This window comes from Rhinoraja longicauda, chromosome 7 (genome assembly GCF_053455715.1).
Source record: "Rhinoraja longicauda isolate Sanriku21f chromosome 7, sRhiLon1.1, whole genome shotgun sequence".
NCBI classification, from domain to species: domain Eukaryota; kingdom Metazoa; phylum Chordata; class Chondrichthyes; order Rajiformes; family Arhynchobatidae; genus Rhinoraja; species Rhinoraja longicauda.
This window is the reverse complement of record NC_135959.1, coordinates 51033252-51057701: the sequence shown is the minus strand read 5'-3', so window position 1 is coordinate 51057701 and position 24450 is coordinate 51033252. Positions and strand designations below refer to the sequence as shown.

At 40.8% G+C, this 24450-nt stretch overlaps 1 protein-coding gene across 5 annotated transcripts in view; it reads right to left on the bottom strand.

The window, feature by feature from the left end:
* Positions 1 to 24450, bottom strand: part of uxs1 (UDP-glucuronate decarboxylase 1) — a 47712-nt gene that overhangs the window by 9206 nt on the left and 14056 nt on the right. For all 5 annotated transcript variants that reach the window (XM_078402571.1, XM_078402569.1, XM_078402570.1 and 2 more), the window contains 6 exons: positions 23943 to 24123; positions 15591 to 15695; positions 12688 to 12747; positions 8299 to 8420; positions 7656 to 7775; positions 1728 to 1771 (listed from right to left, as the gene is read on the bottom strand). In XM_078402571.1, the coding sequence (XP_078258697.1) occupies positions 1728 to 1771; positions 7656 to 7775; positions 8299 to 8420; positions 12688 to 12747; positions 15591 to 15695; positions 23943 to 24123 (632 nt within the window). The remainder of the gene's footprint in view (positions 1 to 1727; positions 1772 to 7655; positions 7776 to 8298; positions 8421 to 12687; positions 12748 to 15590; positions 15696 to 23942; positions 24124 to 24450) is intronic.

Sequence of the window (24450 nt, the reverse complement as noted above, 5' to 3'; positions counted from 1 at the left end):
GAATTGTACGGACAAATAATTTATAACTGTAATGGCTCAAAGACACAACAATGCACAATAAAATCTAACTATATTTAGGACAAAATAAATCAAATCTAAGCCTATGCTTCTGGAGAGGATGATGACTTCAAATAACAACTTTAGTGAAGGTATTAATGCCATGAAATTAAACAAAAGATAGAGTTCATGGGATTGTATTGCATTCCATCTTGCTCATATCCTCTAAGAATACAAGCAACTTCAGTTACCAAGAAAATGGGTTTTTTTACAAAATAATTGAGCAACTTTTTGGAACAGTGGCGTGCACGGGTGGCGCAACGGTAGAGTTGCTGCCTTACAGTGCTTGCAGCGCCAGAGACCCGGGTTCGATCCCGACTATGGGTGTTGTCTGTACGGAGTTTGTACATTTTCCTCATGACCTATGTGGGTTTTCTCCGAGATCTTCGGTTTCCTCCCACACTCCAAAGACGTGCAGGTTTGTAGGTTAATTGGCTTGGTATAAATGTAAATTGTTCCTAGTGTGTGCAGGATGGTGTTAATGTGCGGGGATCGCTGGTCGGCGCAGACCCGGTGGGCTGAAGGGCCTATTTCCGCGCTATATCTCTAAACTAGAAAAAACTAAATTGCATTAAGAGATCAATCACACCGCACAATGCTTGTTGGTGAATTACAATAATTGTGTCCAATTGCAATTTACCATAAAAAAAGGCAAAAAGGTACAACAAAATTGTGAAAGGATGTCAAGTTTTACAAGATGATAATGCTATATGTTAAAATGATGAGAAAATGAAGGTTTGGATGCCACACCGCCAGCAGTTAATGATGCATTGTGATGAACAGCTACCCCAAGGTTAAACAGGTTAAACAGAATTCTAACTAACTTTGTTGCTCTTTCAGGAATTAAAACAGTGTGCTCAAGAAACTACAAAACCTACAGTCCTCCATTCTCCAGGGGAGAAAAGATAATCAAGCTTACACTTGTTTGTTAAAAGAAATCAAGCTAACACTAGTTAGTTCACTTGCTCTTGCTTCATTTCAAATGAAGCCCGTGGTCACAAGATGATTATTTTCTTGCAATGAATGGGCATGGCCTTCTCTTTTGCAGAGTAGGGATACCTCCTCTAGCTGTCTTTGTTATTGGGACTGTCATTCATAGGCAGCAGGACTTGAGGCTTGGGAAGTGTATTTGATTCCATTTTGATTAGAACAAATGAATGACAAAGAACATGAACGGTGCAGTTCCACTCATTTCTTCACTTAAATATGACTCCCACATTAAGCCCCAACACAGTACCTCAACTCCCAAATCATTAGCTCATTGTTTGGTATCGAAGCCAGCTACAACAGTACCTTCCTTCGCTCGACATCTCCCACTTGGATCTATCTAGTTATTCTGCCAAACTCCTTCCTGTTGTGTAGGAAAGAACTGCAGCTGCTGGTTTAAATCGAAGATAGACACAAAATGCTGGAGTAACTCAACGGGACAGGCAGCTGCTCTGGAGAGAATGAATGAGCTGAGGAAGGGTCTCGACCCGAAACATCACCCATTACTTCTCTCCTGAGTTGCTGCCCGTCTCGCTGAGTTACTCCAGCATTTTGTGTCAAACTCCTTCCTTTGTCATGCTTGGGTCAAAGGATCTGATTTTTCTAAGTTTAATATGCACAAAATGGTTGATAAATTAAATTGATGGACCAGCGAAAACATTGATGAATTAACCATGTCTTACCTCACATACTGGAAAGACCTTGTTTGAGAGCCTGAGCCATAAACCTGTGAACGCAGAGGAAAAAAAAATTACGTTGTCTATAAATGTACGTAAAAACATAGTCCAGCACCCCAACAGTATTTCATAAATTGAATGCATTTTAACACCTAGTAATATTTTAGAAACCATGATTCTCTGACCACAGGAGACGGTAGATGCTGGAATCTGGAGCAAAAAAACGAGCTGCTGGAAGAAATGTCAACTATCCATTTCCCACCGTAGGTGCTGTCTGGCTTCAAGTTCCTATTCCTGCTATCTTTTTGTTTAAAATCAAAAAGGTCTCTTGCTAACAAAATATATGTCTGACTGAAGAGATAAAACTAGGTGAGATTCCTCATTCCAGTCAATAGCCTTCTAGCTAAAGTTGAATCTCTTAGAACTGAAGGCAAATTACTGACCCTTTATGAAATTGGCTGAAACAGCAGGTAGAAAGGATTAATGGACATGTACTCAAATGGGCAGGACTTCACCAGCTGAATCCATCAAACATTACTGTCAGAGCTGCAACTATTCATTATTTTCATTTAAACATCTCAGACGATGGGACAGACAGGATAAAAGGACAAATATCATTTTAATTTCAAGTAGTTAAATAGCAAAATTGTGACACAAGTTTTCCCCCCCTCCCCCACCCCAAAGTATGCAAATTCAAATTGGAATTGGAAGTATATATCATGGTCATCTATGGACGATAAATATCAAAAAAGGATACACCTTGGGAAAGCTAAACTGGCCTTGGATGAGCAGAACTGGTTTGCCAGATTAAAAGATTTTTGTAAATCAAAAGTTACCAGGAAACAGTGAATGGAAAAACAGGTTTGAAGATCTCCGGTTCGAATGTTTCCAGCTGACATTAAATTGGTACAACTTTAGATAGTTCCTCTGTTCCCCCCTTCCCAGATCTCCCACTGTCTTCCTGTCTCCACCTATATCCTTCCTTTGTCCCACCCCCCTGACATCAGTCTGAAGAAGCGTCTCGACCCAAAACGTCGCCCATTCCTTCTCTCCTGAGATGCTGCCTGACCTGCTGTGTTACTCCAGCATTTTATGAATAAATACCTTTGGATTTGTGCCAGCATCTGGTTATTTTCTTACAAATTGGTACAAAGTGGGCGGAGGACATTGAGAGGGACATTAATTAAACAAGCAAGCAAAGCATTGTTAGATGGAAATCAATGTGATCAAATTGAAGATCATCTACTTTAAACAAAGTTTTCTAAATGACAAAGAGCCATAAAAATCTCTTTAAAAAATAGCAGATGGCCTTGCATAAAAATCAAAAAAGAATTTAAAATGTTGGCAATCCAAATCAAGTGTTTCAACACACGTTATTGACACAACCTTCAACAAGAAAGAAATTTGGTTTATGATTTTAGATGTGCTTTACGCATAAATATTAAACAGTTCATCATGTTGCCAGGGAGAAAGTTGTAGGCATGAGAGCCAAAGATAGAGTTCATTTAAAAATCAACAAGCTTTTCAAACAGAAAATCTATATTTAAGGTAGACACAAAATGTTGAAGTAACTCAGCGGGCCAGGCAGCATCTCTGGAGAGAAGGAATGGGTGAGGTTTCGGGTCGAGACCCTTCTTCAGACTGATGTCAGGGGATGGGGTGGGACAAAGATATAAATCTATATTTAAGTTTTTTTTCCCCAATGGAAATTGTGATAAAAGCAAGAGAATGATACAGAAATAACTAATCCTCTGCAATGTTTTAATTGTGTTATACATTTTAATAGCTTCCCTTTTTATTAGAATTTCAATTATTAATTTGAAAATCAAGACTAGAAAGTATTTTGTAACACTAATGTCTAATTGAAACAAGAATATTTCAATATAAATTTACAGAAAATCCTATTTTCACTCTAACTTTGAACAGTAAAAATACAAGTGCAATCCCTGTTGTTGATGGTGGAGAGATCTAATAACTTAAAGGCATTATCTAACATTTGAAAATGATATAACTAACTATATTAGCAAGGCCTTTTACATACTATTCACATTCAGGACTTGAGAGTGCCTTATTCTGGTTAATGCACAATGCCACCTTGCTATGAATATATGGGAATAATGGACTTTACCTTGCTGGGGGAAAAAATAATGTCTGCCTTAGAATGCTAAGCCACATACATTTTCAAATTATCTAGCATTTTGAAGGGATGAGATACAGCAGCTGTGGGTCATTGGAACTGACAGGCTTACATTTCCTGCAATTTCTATGTACAAATGCATATCATTATTAATCCCAATATTTTTAATAACCTACTGGATTTGCTGAGTAATTGCCCATTAATCATGCAGCAGAAAGTATGGGCTCATAATTACTAATATAAATATCCGTTTATTGGTTATCAGTTCGTACAAATCAATCACACAAACAAAATAATTTAAACCAAGTTCTCATCCACGCATTCTAAAATATTCAAAATTAAAAAAGGTTAAAAATCATTTCTACTTTTATCACGTCTTTTTTGTCCTCTCTCATTCTATACTTTTCATTTTTATCTTTATGACACAAATTGGTTTAATAGACCTTCATTGTTCTTCTCTGTTGTTGACATTTTTTCTCAACCATTTAATTTCATTGCTTGAAAGGAAAGCTCCCATTAATCACCAAATTTCCAAACGCCTCTTTTGTCCGCTTGCATTTGCAGCAGGAAATGACAAATCACAAATACACCGAATAGTGCAAGAAAAGAGTTTAAATAATGTCCCGATGTGCAATATCTCTCACTTCAACAAGATTTGGAAGGCATTTGTGCATTCCCCAGGATAGAGGTGTCATCAGCTCAAAGTGAGAGGGGAGAGTTTTACCAGGTATTTGGGGGCATCTTTTTCACTCAGAGGGCTATCCGTACCTGGAATGAGCTTCCAGAGGATGCTATAAAAGCAGTTACAATTACGACTTTTGAGTCATTTGGACAGATATGAATAGCAACTGTTTAGAGACCTATGGGTCAAATCCAGGCATATTGGAACAGCACTGTATGCCAATTGGCTTGGCATGGACAAGATGGGCCGTAAAGCCTGTTCCTGTGCTCTGACTCTACGGTGATCATTTTAGCAGACTACCCAAATAGCAAGATACCCAAAAATAAGAGCTAAAATGTTGTAGTTCCATCACCAGTTTGCCACTTATTAGGGTTTTTACTGCAAGCAGACCCTCACATATTGCCCTACGTTTTATACACTTGGGTCTACTGCTCCATCTGAGCTCAGTTTCTTCTACCATATCAGATTTTTTGAAACTACAAACTATTAAAACAATGTTTTGCCCAACATTCAGATGCATATACATTTCATGTTCAACTACATGGAGGAGAGGTGTGGGGAAGGACAGTTTGTCACCCAAGCCCAATGGAATGGTTTTGGGGGAGTTAGTGGGAAGTAAGGAGAGTGCAGAGAGAGATGAAAGGTAGAGGAGCGGACCAAGAATGTGCCATCAAAGACAGCAACAACGATCTGTGACTTAAAGGTAATCAAAGTTCCTCATGAGAGGAAACCTGGAGGAAATAAGCACGCCAGGCAGCATCTGTGAAAGACAAGAGGGTTAAGGAAGCCTACTGCTCCATCCTTTGCTTGCACTTTGAAAACAAAAATTTGATCATCAGGCTGTGGTCCTTCTCCTTGTCTATTAGTAAAAGCTGAAGAGCAAGGATCTGGTATAGAAAGTTGTACAATGCTGGTCTAAGGAAATAGGCGAGCTCATACATGATTGTTTCTAATCCACATTCAAGGACTCAGCAGCCAACATAAGCGAGTATGCCACTGCCATCGCAGACCAAAAGGTGTGGAGAAATTTGCACCAAGAAGACAATCCAAACTGGAAACCATAGATTAACCATGAAATCCATTCCTAAACGAAGTACCCATTTGTGGCGTTCAATGTGGGTTACTGACCTGTGCAGGAAATCTAGGTAGGACCCCTGTACATCACAAGGTACGCCAAGAAATAATACCATGTCAAGCTGGAGTGCTAGATTAAGCACACAGCCACCTGCCAATCATGGCAAGTCTTGCATGCTAGAACGGGCTAAAAAGTGAAGTTGGGTAGAACCGCTGGCAACACATAGCCACGTCCCTTCCCAGACTAACGCAATACATTCTTTGCTTGTTTTCAACAGTAGTTCAGTGGAATGACATCATCCCACTGAATGTCATGACATAATCACATTGGTGTGTACTGAATCACCAAAGGCCATGCAAAGCAACACACTGGTGAATCAGTTTAAAAAAAATAATATAACAATTCAATAATTTTCATGATCACCTTGATTGATACAAGCTTTTGTACAAATGATTCCATAGCTGCCATAGTGGGATGCAATATTATGTTTGCAGAAACAATCAAAACGTCGAGACACTTGTGCAATGACCACCACCAGATGTCAACACTGCACCACTGCCGATTAAAATGTAGTCTCAGCTGCTGATAGGTTTACCACACACACACGAGCAACAGGTTGGGTCAGACATGTGAAATTTATTCACTGTTCATCCAAGTTGCTCGGCCGTCTACTAGTGCTATGAAACTGACCTCAGCGCCATGCTGAGAGACCACAGAAACGGAGAAGGATGAGAGGGGACCACACTGAAACTTACCGAATAGTGAAAGGCCTGGATAGAGTGAATGTGGAGAGGTTGTTTCCACTAGTGCGAGGGTCTAGGACCAGAGGCCATATCCTCAGAAAAAAAGGACGAACCTTTAGAAAGGAAAGGATGAGGAATTTCTTAAGTCAGAGGGTGGTGAATCTGTGGAATTCATTGCCACATGCAGCTGTGGAGGCCGTCAGATATTTTTTAAAGCGGAGATTGATAGATTCTTGATTAGCAAGGGTATCAGGTTTTATGGGGAGAAGGCAGGAGAATGGGGTTGAGAGGGAAAGATAGATTAGCCATGATTGAATGTCGGAGTACACTTCATGGGCCGAATGGCCAAATTCTGCTCCTAGAACTAAAAGGGGTGGGATAGCAGCTTTTGACACTTACCCGCCAGGTCTGATGGTGCCTAGGTCCTGCTCCCCCAAAGCTGCACTTAGGTTGGCACCTATGCCCATAGTATCAAATTTAACTTCCCTTGTCTGCAAGGTACAGGAGACACACAAGGGTGAAAAAGAGAGATGTTGGCTATCTAGATAGCAGGTGGGAAAAATGTGTCTACTTTTGAATGGGCAGAATTCACAGTAAACTGGATCATTCAACATATCTTTGTGCTAATAAGCAAAATGTATTGAGAATTAAGGGATTTTAAGAAAAAAGTAGCTGGAAAAGATTGATTGCAGAAATTCTTGTGATTGCTTTGCTTAAAAGGCTAGGCAAAAATATCATTCCTTTGGAGTATCAATCCTGACTTGGAGTAGTGTGTATGTGGAGTTTGCACGTTCTCCCTGGACCATGCTAGTTTCCTCTGGGGACTCCGGTTTCCTCCAATATCCCCAAAAATGTGCTGACTTGTAGATTAATTGGTCTCTGTAAATTGTCCCCTGGTGTGTAGGGAGTGGGTGCGACAGGGGATGAATATAGAACGAGTGTGAACTGGTGATCATTGGTCAGCATGGACCTGGTGGGCCGAAGGACCCATTTCCTTGCTGTATCTCTAAACTATTTCTATTCTTTCAATTGCTCAACTTTGGCTAGACAATATATTGTTATAGGTAATCGATAACATGGTCTCATCAAATAAAGTTGACAACCAGCGAAAAATAGTTTGGTTTTAATCTCATAGGTTTTGATGCAACAGAAACTGATATCTTCTGTCTATCTTTAAATTGTTAAAAATAAATCCATGCCTGGAAAAGACCAGCTGTATCATTTCATGAGATTCAGACAACATTCCAAAATGCACACACACACACAAAGCAGAGCACGATTGACAAATTATACTCACAGTCAGACCTTCTCCTTGGAGAGCCTGTAGAATAAAGTTACTCACGACCCTGCCATCATTCATATGCATGCGAGGACCAAATGTGTTGAAGATTCGGGCAACCCGAACTTCTACTCCTTCCTGCAACGTTGATATGGAACACCTGCATTAATATCAGTACATTATCAAGGAAATAAAATATTTAAATGCAGCGTAGAGATTGGTCAAAATTATTTAAATCCATATCAGTTAATCCAATCATGTTGTCATAATATTATCAATTAAACATCATTGTAAAATGATCAAATTCATCTGAACAGGAAATAGGAGTGATAAGATGTACAACTAAAAGTGATTTTGTTATACGCAAGCAACATTTAAACTTGAACGTTATAAAAATGTCATTAAATATGTAACAACTAAAACCCCATCAAGACTTCTGCAAGGTTAACAGAAAGTAACATTTCTAATCCGAACACATGCACCAAGATACCTATTACAGATTACGTATGGATTAAGATCTACTGCAAGCATTCTCAATTTATCATTCACATGGTGCTATATGTTTATGCTACTGCACTTGAAAGGTACTACTTAAAGGTCAAAGAGCAATTGTAATCTATTTTTCTGAACAACTAAAAGCAACTTGGAAGCACATACAAACCTGCTTCATGTAAGCATAACACATAGTTTCAGCTACTCTTTTCCCCTCATCATAACAGGCTCTTGGTCCAATAGGGTTTACATGACCCCAATAATCTTCACGTTGCGGATGAACCTCTGGATCTTTATTGATGAAAAAAGATTATTTGAAAATAGATTAACCATCATACTTCGTAAAATTTTGACTGCAACATAAATGAACAGTTCCTTTCTTAAATGGCCCAGTTACCATGAAGGAAGTTGAAGGTGTATGCCACTGTATGGCAATAGATACCACAAATTTTAAATTTGATTTGGAAATTATCACAAGCCCATACTTGGGAAAAATTAAACATTTTACTTGCGTGACAAACTGCCCTTTCCCAATACCTTTAAATCGAGTGTGCAATGTATCAGGAGGGGTTACAGAGGAAATTGTATTTATTCCACCAACAAATTTTCACAGATTGGTTCTTAGAATGAACTACAAAGTCACATCAAACCAAATACTAAGAGATTCACTTATAAAAAAATTATGCTGCCAAACTCACTCCTCTTTTCCTATTGTTCTAAAGGAGGAAAGAAAGCGACTTAACTTACAACCGAGAATCATTCTTTCCAAGTGCATGTCTAAATAGAAGTAGGGTGATGGCGGGAGTGGGGGGGAATTCAACTTAAAAGTTTCAAGGACAAACCATCAATTAAGTACAGGAGTGAAGCTGAGCCAAGTATTGATCAATTCGAAACCTAAATGATGATAAATCCTACAAACTAATGTAAACCAGCAATCATAAGGCGACCTTCTGATCTCATAGAGATAAAAGGCCATTTCTGCCCCAAGGTCGATCATTGGCAATCTATCCCATTGCCTGTGATCACTGATATTTGCATTCACAAAGGAGTTCTACTTTTTTTAAACCAGTAGGTCTACTTTTTTTAAACCAGTAAGTTAACTACTGAATGGTGTCAAATTAGGAAAAGGGGAGGTACAATAAGACCTGGGTGTGCTTGTACATCAATCACTGAAAGTAAGCATGCAGGTCGAGCAGGCAGTGAAGAAAGCTAATGGCATGTGGGCCTTCATTGCAAGAGGATTTGAGGAGTTTAGAAGCAAGGAGGTCCTACTGCAGATGTACAGAGCCCTGGCAAAACCGCATCTGTTGTGTGCAATTTTGGTCTGTTAATTTGAGGAAGGATATTATTGCTATTGAGGGAGTGCAATGTAGGTTCACCAGGCTAATTCCCGGGATGGCGGGACTGACATATGATGAAAGAATGGGTCGATTGGGCTTGTATTCACTGAAATTTAGGATGAGAGAGGATCTCATAGAAACATGTAAAATTCTTAAGGGATTGGACAGGCTAGATGCAGGAAAAATGTTCCCGATGTTGGGGGAATCCAGAACCAGGGGTCACAGTTTAAGAATAAGGGGTAGGCCTTTTAAGACCGAGATGAGGATTTTTTTTCACCCAGAAGACAGTGGAGGCCAATTCACTGGATGTTTTCAAGAAAGAGTTAGATTTAACTCTTAGGTCTAAAGTAATCAAGGGATATGGGGAAAAAGCAGGAACGGGGTACTGATTTTAGATGATCAGCCATGATCATATTGAATGGCAGTGCTGGCTATGTTTCGAACTGCTCATACATATCCATAAAAGAGGAAGTGCAGAAGGGGGGAAAAAAAGAACATTGTGCAAAAATCAGTTAGGACAATAATTCATTTCTACATTTCCATTTTTATTCAAGAATTGATTTTTACCGAGGCCGATTAATGCAGATAAAAAACGGTGGCAGAGGTCAAGAAAAGTGTAATGGGGGAGATGGTGCTTGTAGACCCTAGTCATCCTTATGCAAGGTAACTTTATCATTTAATTCCCAGACTCCTGGTTGCTCCTATCATAATCATTTGCTTCAGGACAACTTGGCATTTCCCACATGCTGCATGGCACCTCCTATGATAGAAAAATGATGCAGTAATCAACACACTAAAACTGTCCCTATGGCAAATGTTTTGACTTCAATTTGCATTTAATTGGATCAGTTTTAAATTGTGTTTGTGCTTGCAACTTGCTTTGATTGGCTTTAAGCCGAACACCCGGTCATTGTTCACAATTATATCACTGATCCAAAAGGACCTACTTATCTCATTTTCATTTTAAATAATAACCCGAGCAAATATTTTGAAATAACTTGAAAATATCTTGCACTCGTATGTAATGATGCAGACTATCACATAGTTTTTAAACTGATTGATTTAATATTCCATTTATGAAGACTTCATTTAAAATGGAAGCCAGCCAAAAGGTTTTCATGGCTCCATTTGCATTGTATTACCTGCTTTGTCATTTAGGTATACTAAGAACGGGACAAAGGCTCACTATTGACAAAAATACTTTCATTTGGTCTGCCCCAAACATCAGATGTTTGTAACATTGCACAATAGATTGATTTCCTAAAGCCATCCTGAAAATAGGCTGCTGCATAGCAGCTAAAAAATAACAATTTTCACAAGAAGAACTGTTAGTCCTAAATGAGGTTTGCAAGCCAGAACGCAGAAGGTAACCAGGTTCTGAGAATATACCTTGAAAAATGGATTAAAAACAGAAAAGACTGGAAAGATTTAGATCAGGCAACGTCTATGGGAAGAGAAAGATAATGTTTTAGGACAAAACCTCTTTCCACATATATTGCTCAAACCGGATACTGCTGGGTGTGTTCAACATTTTCTGTTTTTCTTATTTCTGAGAATACATATTTGTGGGTACAATAATTGCTTGCGGCATGCAAATTAAATTTCAACCATCATTTCCTTGTGGCATATTTTCTCAGAGGTACATAGAGTTGCTTCAACAATCATTAAAATAAGAATAGAAGAAAGAAAGATGAAAGGAAGACCCACAGTCACACAAGCTGCTCCACTATTCAATCAGATCATTGCCAATTCGGTGCCCGATTCGGTCCATTTTGTTACCCAACCCATATCCTCCAAGAACCCTTCAGCCTTCAAATCAGACATCGCTCGAAGGAATGAATGGCTGCTTGTCATCTATTTTTAAAGTGGAAAGAGGAATTCTCAGGGGATTTTGTGTAATGGTTTAGAATGGAAAATCTAAACACTTGATTAAAGATGGCAAAAGGGAAAGAACAAAAAAAAAAACTTAAATTGGAAGACAAAATATAATTATTCCCAAAACCGTAAATTGGAAGACAAAATATCATTATTCCCAAAACAAATCAGATCTTTGAAAAAAAAATAATCGCAATGTGCTGACATTTAGCTGCATTGCTTACTTCAGCCCATTCCAGATACTCGCTTCTGAGCATACCATCACGGAAGTATGGAATGCATTGGGGGAATGCCTGCTCTTGAATTCATCGTGGAGTTCAGGAGCATTCCATAGTGAGAAGTGGGGCACTTATCTGAAATGAATGTCATTTGCCATTCCTCAGTCCACTTATCTAGCTGATCAAGATTCAACTGTAATTCTTGATAGGCTTCTTCATATCTACGATACCAAGTGTGATCTACAAACTTGCTAATCATGCCATGTACATTCTCATCCAAATAGTTTATATAAAGAAGGCTTCCCGACGGGCCCGGCGGCCAGAAAGCTTCCCGACGGGCCACGTGGCTAAAAGGCTTCCCGAGAGGCCATGGCCATGGACTGGGAACGTAGCCGGAGGCCTTTATCGAGGTGCTATGGTCTCGTTGCCTCCCGGATCGCCGCGTAGAAGCCCGGGTCGGGCGAAGCGACCGACGGAGCCTGCTGCTAGGGCCCGGGTCAGCACCACGGAGGTGTGAAGTGGGGCGTCGACAGCGGAGGCCTCGGCTGCGGAAGCAGTGAAGCCTCGCGACGATGGGAGCTTGGAGGACCACCGTGAGGGAGGTGGATGGAGAACCCGGGGGAGGGGAAGAATAATGGAGGACCCGGCGTGTGGGGACCATCGTGAGGGGGGAGAGGAAGAATAATGGAGAACCCGGCGTGGGGGGACCGCCGTGAGGGAGGTGGATGGAGAACCCGGTGTGGGGGACCGTCGTGAGGGGGGAGGGGCAGAACAATGGAGGATCCGGCATGGGGAGACCACCATGAGGGGAGAACAATGGACAATGGGGGGAATGGGACACAAAAGGGGGAGCCGGCGTGCTTTGTAACTTTGTCAGCCGTAGGTGGCTGCTATTTGTATACATTGTGTATGCAAGCAAAGAATCTCACTGTGCCTAGTCACATATGATAATAAAGTATTCCTATTCCTAAACAAGGCCCTGCACCGATCCGTGGCACACCACTCATCATAGACCACCAGTCTGCAAAACAAACTTTCACCACTCTGCTTCCTACCATCACGTCAACAGAAAGACATTACTAATGAAAATTTACAGTAAAAATTGAACTGTAAAATGTATCTTACCTCCATATACTTCAGATGTAGAAGCCAATAGGAGGCGTGCACCGACACGTTTTGCCAGGCCTGAAAACACAAGATCATACTAATTTAGTTTAGTTCCGAGATGAAGTGCGGAAACAATCCTTTCTGCCCACCGAGTCAATGCCAAACAGCAATCATCCATACACTAGTGCTATCCTACACACAAGGGACAATTTACAAAGGCGAATTAACCTACAAACCTGCATGCTTTTGGAATGTGGGAGGAAGCCGGAACACCCAGAGGAAAGACATGGGGTCACAGGGGAATGTACAAACAGCACTTGTACTCAGGATCAAACCCAGGTATCTAGTGCTGCAAGGCAGCAACTCTACTGTTGTGCCACCATGCTAGCAGTGCAATAAAACAAAATGGAATCTATAAAATGGCATTGACTGTTACTGTCTTCACTTACTATTCATGAAATGTTTATAATCTTTTGTTAGAATTTACTAGAGGTACAGGATCACATGATTTCCCAAAGGGCATTGCATAAAATATGAAACATGCAAAGCAATTTCTTCCACACAAAGTTTTGATGATTATGACTTGATAATCTATTGGCTGCAAAATTGGCTGTAGAACAATTAGCTAGGGTACATTTACTCTTGGAGACACAACAAACTGCAGATGCTGGTTTACAAAAAAACCTATGCTGGAAGAACTCAGCGGGTCAAGCAGTATTTTTGCGGAGCAAGGATAGGTGGTACCTCAGATCTGAAGGGTCCCGACCTGAATCGTAATCTATCCATGTTCTCCAGAGATGCTGCCTGATACATTGAGTTAAGTTTTATTTAGTGATACACTGTGGAAACAGACCCTTTGATCCACAGGGTCGGCACCAACGAACAATCACCATACACTAGCTCTACCCTACAGACTAGGGACAATTTACGTGCCAATTTACTACAAACCTGCACATCTTTCAAACGTGGGAGGAAACTGGAGCACCTGGCGAAAAACCACATGGTCACGGGGAGAACGTACAATTTCCATAGTCAGGATTGAACCAGGTCTCTGGCACTTTAAAGCAGCGACTATACCACTGCACCACTGTGCTGCCCTTTATTACTCCAGCACTTTGTGTCGATTTTGTAACATTTACTCTTCACGAAGATAATGAAATGGGTTTATTATTCACTGACGTCACTATCATATACAATAGCTTTCTTTCGAAAACATTCCTACCTCAACATAAAGTCATGTATACTCTTGATCCTCCTGACTTCACAGTACACCCTTTATACCCAAATCAAAGCACTATGTCCCAATTTTTTGTGTTGGATTCAGTTGGGTAAAGTGTCTACCCTCCTACAACATTGGCATTGGCCACAAGACTGTAGAATACCAGATCCATTGTTTATCGACACGAGAATGATTTGTGACACATTAATGTGCTACCACACATTCCTGAAGCATTACAAATTTATTTCCTGGTTTCCATTATTGCCTCGGGGCTGGGTTGGATGGCATATGGAAATGCACTTACATAAACAAAATTGGGTGTGATTGGGAACAGCCCAGACCATCCCCCAAAACAACAATTACGGAGCAAAACCACCATTCCATTGACACCATTTATGCCTCATGCTGTCTCGGCAAGGCCAGCAGCATAATTAAGGACGAGTCGCACCCTGGCCACTCCCTCTTCTCCCACAGGGCAAAAGGCATAAAAGTGTGAAAATGCACACCTCCAAACTCAGGGAGATTCTTCCTAGCTGTTATCAGGCAACTGAACCATCCTACCACAACCAAAGAGCAGTCCAGAATTACTATCTACCTCATTGGAGACCCTCGGACTATCTTTGATCGGACTTTACTGGGTTTAATATGCACTAAACGTTATTTTCTTATGTATCTGAACACTGTTAATGACTCGATTGTAACGATGTATTGTCCTTCCACTGAATGGTTAGCACAAACGTTTTTCACGGTACCTGGGCTTTGTCTTACGTTCCTACAACAAAGGCAGATCACCATGAATTTTAAATCGATAAATTGACCCTTAGCAAATTACAATAAAGTACAATGGTACTTTTAAAAGAGACATTTTATTCTATTACTTTTCCAATCAATTTTTTTTAATCTCTCACGTTTGCAGAGGTCATTTACTTCCTGCCAGTATATGATTTCCTGGGTATCAATGCCCAAACCGACACGCTTCAATGCGAAATTCAAGGCTTTGAGAAAGAATTGATAATAGAGTTTGCAGTCTATCATGGATAGATTATTTTTCTGATCGGCACCCTTCTTCAGACACTTTCAGACAAATTTGTTTACAGCATACAAAAAAGAATATAAAGTTTGCACCATTAAACTGGGAGTGGAAATGGAAAAAATGTTAAAGAAATTGATGTCAAATTGGAACATGTTAAAGTTCAATCTCGATTCAGTCAAGAAGACTTAACATTTTGAATGAAATTACAAATATAGCACGCAAAATTCCTATCACAATTCATTGATTGCAGTTGTGAAGACTGCAACAGCACATTCTGCAGAGCAGATAGTACCACAGAAAACTCCAGATTTCCCTTGATTCCAATAGCCCGAAGAGCTATATCTAACTCGATCTTGAATACATCCAGTGAATTGGACTCCACCTGGGCCAACTTTCACACTCCACCTTTCGCTCTTCCACCATTCTCTCCCTGTGGCAGAGAATTAAGCTTAACACAATTTTCAATGGAACACAAAAAAACTTTTATTCCTTGACTAATTTTCCAATCAGCAAATAGGAAGGTACAAATGGGATTTGGTTAGGTGTGATGAGGTATTTGCACATTTTATTACAGCATTTTAAATAATCTCATGCAAGACATTTCATTGTAAACAAAATATTTCATATCTTTTAACGTTTTATAAATTAAACCTGAAGAAATAGTCTTACCCAACATGTTTAATGTCCCAATTGTATTGGTCTTCAATGTCTTGATTGGATTATACATATAATTTGGAGGAGATGCTGGTGAAGCCAGGTGATAAATCTGATCCACTATTTTAAATAAAAGATTAATTAATTGTCTAGTAAACTGGTATACATTTAGCAATCCCCATTCCTCATTTGCAACATTTCTAATTTAATGCGGTAATTTGCTAGTAGTTATACATCAAAATCTTTGACCATCTTAACATCAATAATGAAACAAACCCTTAACCAAACACAAGAACAGGCCCTTCGGCCCACAATGTCTGTGTTGAACATGATACCAAGACCATCACCCATCCACTTAATAACCCATTTCCTCCATTCCCTGCCAATCCAAAAGTCTTTTGCAAGCCATTAATGCATCTTCTTAACCCACCACCCCGGCAATGCGTTCCAGGCACTTACCACACTGTGTAAAACACTTGCCCTGCACATTTCCTTTACACTTTGACCCATTCATCTTAAAGTTATGCTCTGTCATATTTGATATTTCCATCCTGGGAAAAAGGTTCTGACTCCGAGTTATCTATGCCCCCCATAATTTTATATACTTCTATCAGGTCTCTCTGTAACCTCCGACATTCCAGAAAAAAAAAAACCAAGTAGCCATTTATTTCTGTACCAAATCTATATCCTACTGAATACTTTAACGGCCTTCCTCTTAGTCCACGGCCCTGGCAATATCAGTGTCATCTGCAGACGTCTTAAACCAACCCATCTACGTTGAAGTCATTCATACATATCACAAACAGCATTGGTCCCAGCACAGATCCATGCAGAATTCCATTGGTCACAGACTTCCAGCACAAGTATTGTCCTTCCACCACAGCCCTGTTTTCTATCAGTTCCAAAACCATAAGCCAGTACCGAATCCATACCACCAAGTCACTTTTAATCCTGTGCATCTTAATCTTGTGGATTAGTGTACCATGGGGGACCACAGTGTCCTCTATAATATTTGGGACAAGGAAAAACATCATTTATTTATCTGCCTCTGTACTCCACAATTTGAGATTTGTAATAGAGAGAAAAAAATAAATCACACGTGGTTAACGTGCACATTGTCAGATTTAATAAAGGCCATTTTTATACATTTTGCTTTCACCATGAAGAAATTACACTGTTGTTTATACATAGTCCCCCCCCCATTTCAGGGCACCATAATGTTGGGGACATATGGCTTCACAGGCGTTTGTAATTGCTCAGGTGTGTTTAATTGCCTCCTTAATGCAGGTATAAGAGAGCTCTCAGCACCTAGTCTTTCCTCCAGTCTTTCCATCATCTTTGGAAACTTTTATTGCTGTTTATCAACATGAAGACCAAAGTTGTGCCAATGAAAGTCAAAGAAGCCATTATAAGACTGAGAAACAAGAATAAAACTGTTAGAGACATCAGGGCAGTCACGGTGGCGCAGCGGTAGAGTTGCTGTCTTACAGCGAATGCAGCACCAGAGGCCCGGGTTCGATCCCAACTACGGTACTGTCCGTACGGAGTTTGTATGTTCTCTCCGTGACCTGCATGAGTTTTCTCCAAGATCTTCGGTTTCCTCCCACACTCCAAAGACGTACAGGTTTGTAGGTTAATTGGGCTTGGTAAATGTAAAAATTGTCCCTAGTGGGTGTACGATAGTGTTAATATGCAGGGATCGCTGGTCGGCGCGGACCCGGTGGGCCGAAGGGCCTGTTTCCGTGCTGTATCTCTAAACTAGCCAATCCTTAGGCTTACCAAAATCAACTGCTGGGAACATCATTAAGAACAAAGAGAGCACTGGTGAGCTTACTAATCGCAGGCCAAGGAAGACCTCCACAGCTGATGACAGAAGAATTCTCTCTGTAATAAAGAAAAATCCCCAAACATCTGTCTGTCAGATCAGAAACACTCTTCAGGAGTCAGGTGTGGATTTGTCAAGGACCACTATCTGCAGAAGATGTCATGAACTGAAATAGAGGCTACACTGCAAGATGCAAACCACTGGCTAGCTGTAAAAATAGGATGGCCAGGTTACAGTTTGCCAAGAAGTACTTAAAAGAGTAACCATAGTTCTGGATAAAGGTCTTGTGGACAGATGAGATAAAGATTAACTTATATCAGAGTGATGGCAAGAGCAAAGTATGGAGGAGAGAAGGAACTGCCCAAGATCCAAAGCATACCACCTCATCTGTGAAATGTAAATGTAAAAATGTAAATGTAAATGTAAATGTAAAAATGTAAATGTAAAAATGTAAATGTAAAAAACCTTTATTGGCACTACACAAAGTACAGCGAAATTAAAGCAGTCCAGATGATGCAATCACACACAGCAGACAGTACAAAGGATAAACCTTTATCCATAACAAGCTAAACCTAATCTACTGAATTAAACAAACTGACCTCTAATACAATATAGACAAAACAATTACAATACGGTCAAGGCAGTGTACAGTTCAATCAAGGCAGCAAGTTATTGCACAGCAATGAGAGCTAACACATTGCAAGTGCCGTTTTAAAAAAAAAGAAAAGAAATAATGTAATTAAATATAAGATGCGGTCGGTTGTAACATGTAATAAGTTTAGCAAATGTTAAGCAATATAAGTGCAGTAGAATGTAAACATGTATTAAATTGAAGCTTATGTTTTCTGACAAGTAACTGACAGTGTTCCGATCAGTTCCGTTTCTTCCATTCAGTTTTATGTGAGTGTCTGGCAGTGTTCAGCTCACGTATGACGCTGGGGTAGAAGCTGTTCTTGAGTCTATTAGTCCGTGATGTAATGGACCTGAACCATCTACCAGAGGGCAGCAGTTGGAGCAGCTGATGACCAGGGTGGGAAGGATCCCTCAGGATGTTGGCTGCTCTGCTGAGGCAGCGGATGGAGTAAAGTTCCTCTAGAGAGGGCAGTGGGCAACCAATGATTTTCTTTGCAGAGTTGATGACCCTCTGAAGGGCTTTCTTGTCTGCCTCTGAGCTGCTGGTGTACCACATAGAAATACAGTACGTCAGCACACTCTCGATGGTGCAACGGTAGAAAGTCACTAGCAGCTGCTCTTGCAGGTTGTTCTTCCCGAGGATCCTCAGAAAGTAGAGCCGCTGCTGTGCCTTTTTGACTGCCGCTATGGTGTTTGTGGTCCAGGAGAGATCCTCAGCAATATGCGTGCCCAGGAACTTGAAGGCAGGGACCCTTTCCACACAAACCCCGCTGATATGCAGTGGTGTGTAGCCCGTATTGTGTCTTCGGAAGTCTATTATGAGTTCTTTTGTCTTGGAAGGATTCAGAGCCAGATTGTTTTCCGCACACCATCCTATCAGTTTTTGGACTTCATCTCTGTAGGCTGTCTCATCTCCTGAGACGAGTCCAACCACAGTTGTGTCATCCGCAAACTTGATGATGGTGTTGGTAGGATGAGTGGGGGTGCAGTCATGGGTGTAAAGGGCGTAGAGAAGGGGGCTCAACACGCATCCTTGTGGGCAGCCGGTGCTGATTGTTTGGGCCTAATCTGACCATCTGGGACCGATTGGTCAGGAAGTCCTTAATCCAGTTACAGATAGATTGGGAGAGTCCTAAATCAGTTAGTTTAGAAACCAGTCTGTCCGTGATGACCGTGTTAAATGCTGAACTATAATCTATGAAGAGCATCCTCACGTAACTGCCCTGCCGCTCAAGATGGGTCAGTGCGGTGTGTAGGGCAGTAGTAATGGCGTCCTCTGTAGACCGTTTGATCTGTAAGCGAATTGGTGTGGGTCGATAGTGGCTGAGAGGCTGGCTTTGATGTGCTGCTGGACCAGCTTCTCAAAGCACTTCATAATGACTGGGGTTAGTGCAACAGGACGGTAGTCGTTGAGATCATGGATGACTGGTTTCTTTGGCAGTGGGATTATTGTTGCGGATTTCAGGCAGGATGGGATGATGGCTTTGGACAGGGACAGGTTGAAGATCTTCGTGAAGACCACTGAGAGCTGGTCTGCACATTCTTTCAACACCCTTCACGTCACTCCATCCGGGCCTGCAGCCTTCCTTGTGTTGACAGCCCTGAGCACACGCCTCACCTCATGCTCCTGTACCGTGAGCGTGTGGCTGTTGAAGGCAGGTGTAGATGGTGTAACTAACTTTGCCGCTCTCACCTCAAAACGGGCAAAGAAGCCATTAAGTTCCTCTGCCAATGAGGCATTTGCATCAGCGACCTTGTAGTTGCTGGTTTTGTCATTTGTGAGGTGCTGGATTCCCTGCCAAAGTCATCGTGGGTCCTTGTGGGTGAAGTGGTCCTCAATCTCCTTTTTGTGATTTTCTTTTGCTCTTTTGATGGCTCTCTTAAGGTTGGCTCTAGCCACGCTGGAGAGGGCTTTGTCCTTGGACCTAAAGGCAGCATTACGATCCTTTAAGAGAGTTCTGACCTCCTTTGTCATCCAGGGTTTCTGGTTTGAGTGCACCCGGATGCATTTGCCGACAGTGACAATGTCAACACAGTTCTTAATGTAACAGAGTACTGTTGATGTGTACTCCTCCAAATCCTGGTCCTCAAAAATGTCCCAATTAGTCCTTTCAAAGCAATCCTGAAGCTGCGAGGATGCTCCTTCAGGCCACATTTTAACAATTTTGATGGCAGGGGGGGCTTTCCTTCTTAGGGGGGTGTATGCTGGGGTTAGGAGTATGGATAGGAGGTCTGATTGTCCCAAGTGAGGTAGTGATGTTGTCCCGTAGCCACTCTTGATGTTTGAATAGGCTTTGTCCAAAGTATTTTTCCCCCTGGTTGCACATTTAATGTGTTGATGAAATTTCAGGAGAACTGCTTTTAATATGGACAGCCTCGGGATAAGTCTTCTGTTGAGAGTTTATGGCGTTTAGTAGGTAGCCTTGAGCTGTGCTAGCATTAGCGTCCGGTGGAATGTAAACAGCTGTAACAGTTATAGCGGTAAACTCCCAAGGAAGGTAAAAGGGCCTGCATTTGACCGTTAGGTATTCCAGATCAGGAGAACAATGGCTGTCTACGATGTTGGTATTAGTACACCAGTCGTTGTGTACGTAGATGCAAACCCCACCGCCCTTGGTCTTACTGGAGTCTTTGTTTCTGTCCCAACGGAATGCTGTGCGGTCTGCTAGCTCCATGGCGGCATCGGGTGAGAGCGAGTTTAACCATGTCTCTGTTATTAGTAGGATGCAGCAGTCTTTTATGAGGTTGTTCGTGGAAATCTGTAGATGTAATTCGTCCATTTTGTTGGTAATGGATCTGGCGTTAGTAAGAAATACGCCGGGAAGAGGTGGTTTATGCGGTTGTTTCTTTAGTCTAGCAAGTAGACCCGACCGGCATCCGCGCTTTTGTTTCCTGTATCTCCTCCTCCTCCGACGTTCGCCAAGGTCGAAAACAATCCACGGAGAGCCCGGTGTTCTGGCAATCTCCTCCGGTATGTTGTGTGATTGCAGAAATTCGCTTGTAATTCCTTGGTTGCTTCGTTGTCCTTTATTTAAAATATTTAAAATATCTGGTCGACTATAGATGTGGCTGTAATTACAGCTGTAACTGTTATTCACCCAACAGAACTCAACATTAACAAGTAGACAAAACAAACAAAACACACTTAAACAGCACCGAGCTGGAGAGCTTAAAGCCGCTGCGTCTGAGCGCGCCGCCATCTTATCTATGGTGGCAGGGGTGTTATGGACATAACTTATCTTCATTGATGATACAACTGCTGATGGTAGATGCATAATGAATTCTGAAGTGCATAGACACATCCTATCTGCTCAAGTTCAAACAAATGCCTCAAAAACTCAATGGCCGGCAGTTCATTCTACAGCAAGACAATGATCCCAAACGTACTGCTAAAGCAACAAAGGAGTTTTTCAAAGCTAAAAAATGGTAAATTCTTGAGTGGCCAAGTCAATCACCCAATCTGAACCCAATTGAGCATGCCTTTTATATGCTGAAAAAAAATGGGGACTAGTCCCCAAAACAAGCTAAATATGGCTGCAATACAGGCCTGGCAGAGCATCACCAGAGAAGCCACTGAGCAACAGGTGATGTCCATGAATCGTAGACTTCAAGCAGTCATTGCATGCAAAGGATATGCAACAAAATACTAAACATGACTACTTTCATTTACATGACATTGCTGTGTCCCAAACATTATGAAGCCCTGAAATGGGGAGACTATGTATAAACACTACTGTAATTTCTACATGGTGAAACCAAAATGTATAAAAATGGCCTTTATTAAAATCTGACAATGTGCACTTTAACCACATGTGAGTTTTTCTATGTGAGTTTTTCTATTACAAATCTCAAATTGTGGAGTACAGAGGCAAATAAATAAATGATGGATCTTTGTCCCAAACATTATGGAGGGCACTGTACATACATTTCATGGCCCTGTTTGTACATTTGTCACTACATTCCTCAAATGGTCACTCTGAAAGGTAATGGAAATGCAAATCTTTCTTTATAGATCTTAATAAAAGATTTTGGAAACCTACTTACTGGTCATAATAATAAAATGTTCATGTCTGCACATAAATAAGCTACCCAAATAAAATGTTACGTTTTTCATTGATTTCATCAATTGTGGACAACACATTTTCATGACGTTTGCAGGTGGAAACAGTGGCATTTCATGAACATGTCTTTCATGTGATTGTGCTATTATTGTAAATTTTGACTCAGCACCAATGAAGGCAGAGCAAAACATATTTATCTGAGAAAGGAAAGCAAGGCTCTTCATGATTTTAATATTCTCTATTGCGAGTTTAACATTCAGAGACGGAATGAGCTTTTGGAATGAATTACACACAGTCTGTCAGTGATTGAATATAGATTCTCATTTGAATGGTGGAGGAGTGGCAAACTGCTTTGTCCTGAATGGTTTCAGAGCTCAGACACTGTTCCAGAAAATGAGCAATTTTGCAGTTAATCTGAAATTTATAATTTAAGTGAGCAAGAAATAAGGCACGTCTCATCACAGACAGATTCGGCTCCTTCGGTCACAATGTTGATATTGGATGAGGTTTAAGGGGACTGCGCAGTTCATGTCGTGGATATGAACTTCTGAATACGTGGCATGTAATAAATAACACAATTGAAGCTGGGGTAGGGTGGGGGAGGGGGGGTCTCACAAGCACTGGGTGCTTGTATTTAAGCCAACAGAATTGTAGCAGAGCATTTCCACAGACCTCACTCTTAAATCCTGCTGTCTCTTGTCAGATGGACAAACATGGTGTCCCACAGGGATTGCCACTTTCGACATCATAACTTGCATCATATAATTTTCAGAGGGTAATTTGGCAAATAGTGAATAGGTCTGTAACAAGCCTCAGTTCAAGATTGGGAAAATGGGTAGATGGTGAAAAGTATTTTTTTCAGGATAATTAAATTAATAACACTAAAATGGCACAATTTTAAAATGGTAGAATTATAAAGGGCTGAAGAAAGAAACTGGGTTAAATGTTTTTTTGAAGGCGACAGGCAAGTGCTGAAAACTACTGGAAAGACATCGAGAATACTTTCCTATAAGAATATAAAAGAGTGCAAAAAAATCCTATGCTCCAATTTTATAGAATTAAACAATTATTCCTGCGGATTACAGCAGACCAATTATTTTAGTCTATTTCTATTCTCTGGTTACCTTCTGTCCCATCCCTTACTTTCTCCAGCCTCAGTTTCTCAACTTCAAAACCTCTACTCTTCTCCGAAAATGCAAACAGTACTTTTCTAGTAATCTGATAAGATGAGAGAAAGGGGACAGACTGATCGATACCTGCACTTCCTCACGTCCAATTTTAATCAATCTACAAATAATGGTCTTTACTAGATACATAGAAAATGGGTGCAGGAGTAGGCCATTCGACCCTTTGAGCCAGCACCGCCATTCAATGTGATCATGGCTGATCATCCACAATCAGTACCCCGTTCCTGCCTTCTCCCTATATCCCTTGATTCCGCTAGCCCTAAGAGCTCCATCTACCTCTTTTGAATGCATCCAGTGAATCAGCGTCCACTGCCTTCTGAGGCAGAGAATTCCACAAATTCACAACTCTCTGGGGAAACAGGATAGATTATTTTAGAGCTAGCTGCGCAAGATCAACTCTAGTGAACATTTGGACACCATACGATTCAGAGAATGTGGAAATAGGTAGAAAAATGGACAAGGTAAACAAATTAGCCATGATGTCACTGAATGGAATATCAGGCAGAAACAAATTTATTTCACCTCTACTCACATCGCCATTTTTACTTCCATTTTCCGTCAACTTCTCTTAAAGTACATTAAAATTCATTGCCCCAAACCACACTAATACGAGTGCCCAGTTTTTCATAAATCCCATAAACATGAATAGATGATAACTTGCCTTCAATATATAAAGGTTCTACCACATCATGGTTGATTAATTCAAAGTTTTCATGACCAATCCAATGTTCGACGTTCCTTTTCCGCCCCGTGAAAAAGTTGTCTACAACAGTTACTTCATGGCCATCCATCATGAGTTTATCAGCAAGATGGGAGCCAACAAATCCAGCGCCTCCAGTTATCTGTAATAAAAAGCAAAGTGCATGAATGCAAAGAATAAAATCACTTTCAATGCAACGATTTAGAAGATGGGGCCCAACACAGGTGACTATTTGCATGCTAGCCACAGAAGCAGATCTACAAACTCATACTACAATCGCGCCACTCTCTTAAATCTGTATCTATACGCTGTAAATGGATTGAATGGAATCATGAATTGTCTTTCTGCTGACTGGTTAGCACGCAACAAAAAGCATTTCATTGTACCTCGGTACAAGTCACAATAAACTAAACTGAACTGATTGCACAAAAACGTTTAAAACCTGTTTATGAAGCCTGTGCTCCAGTGA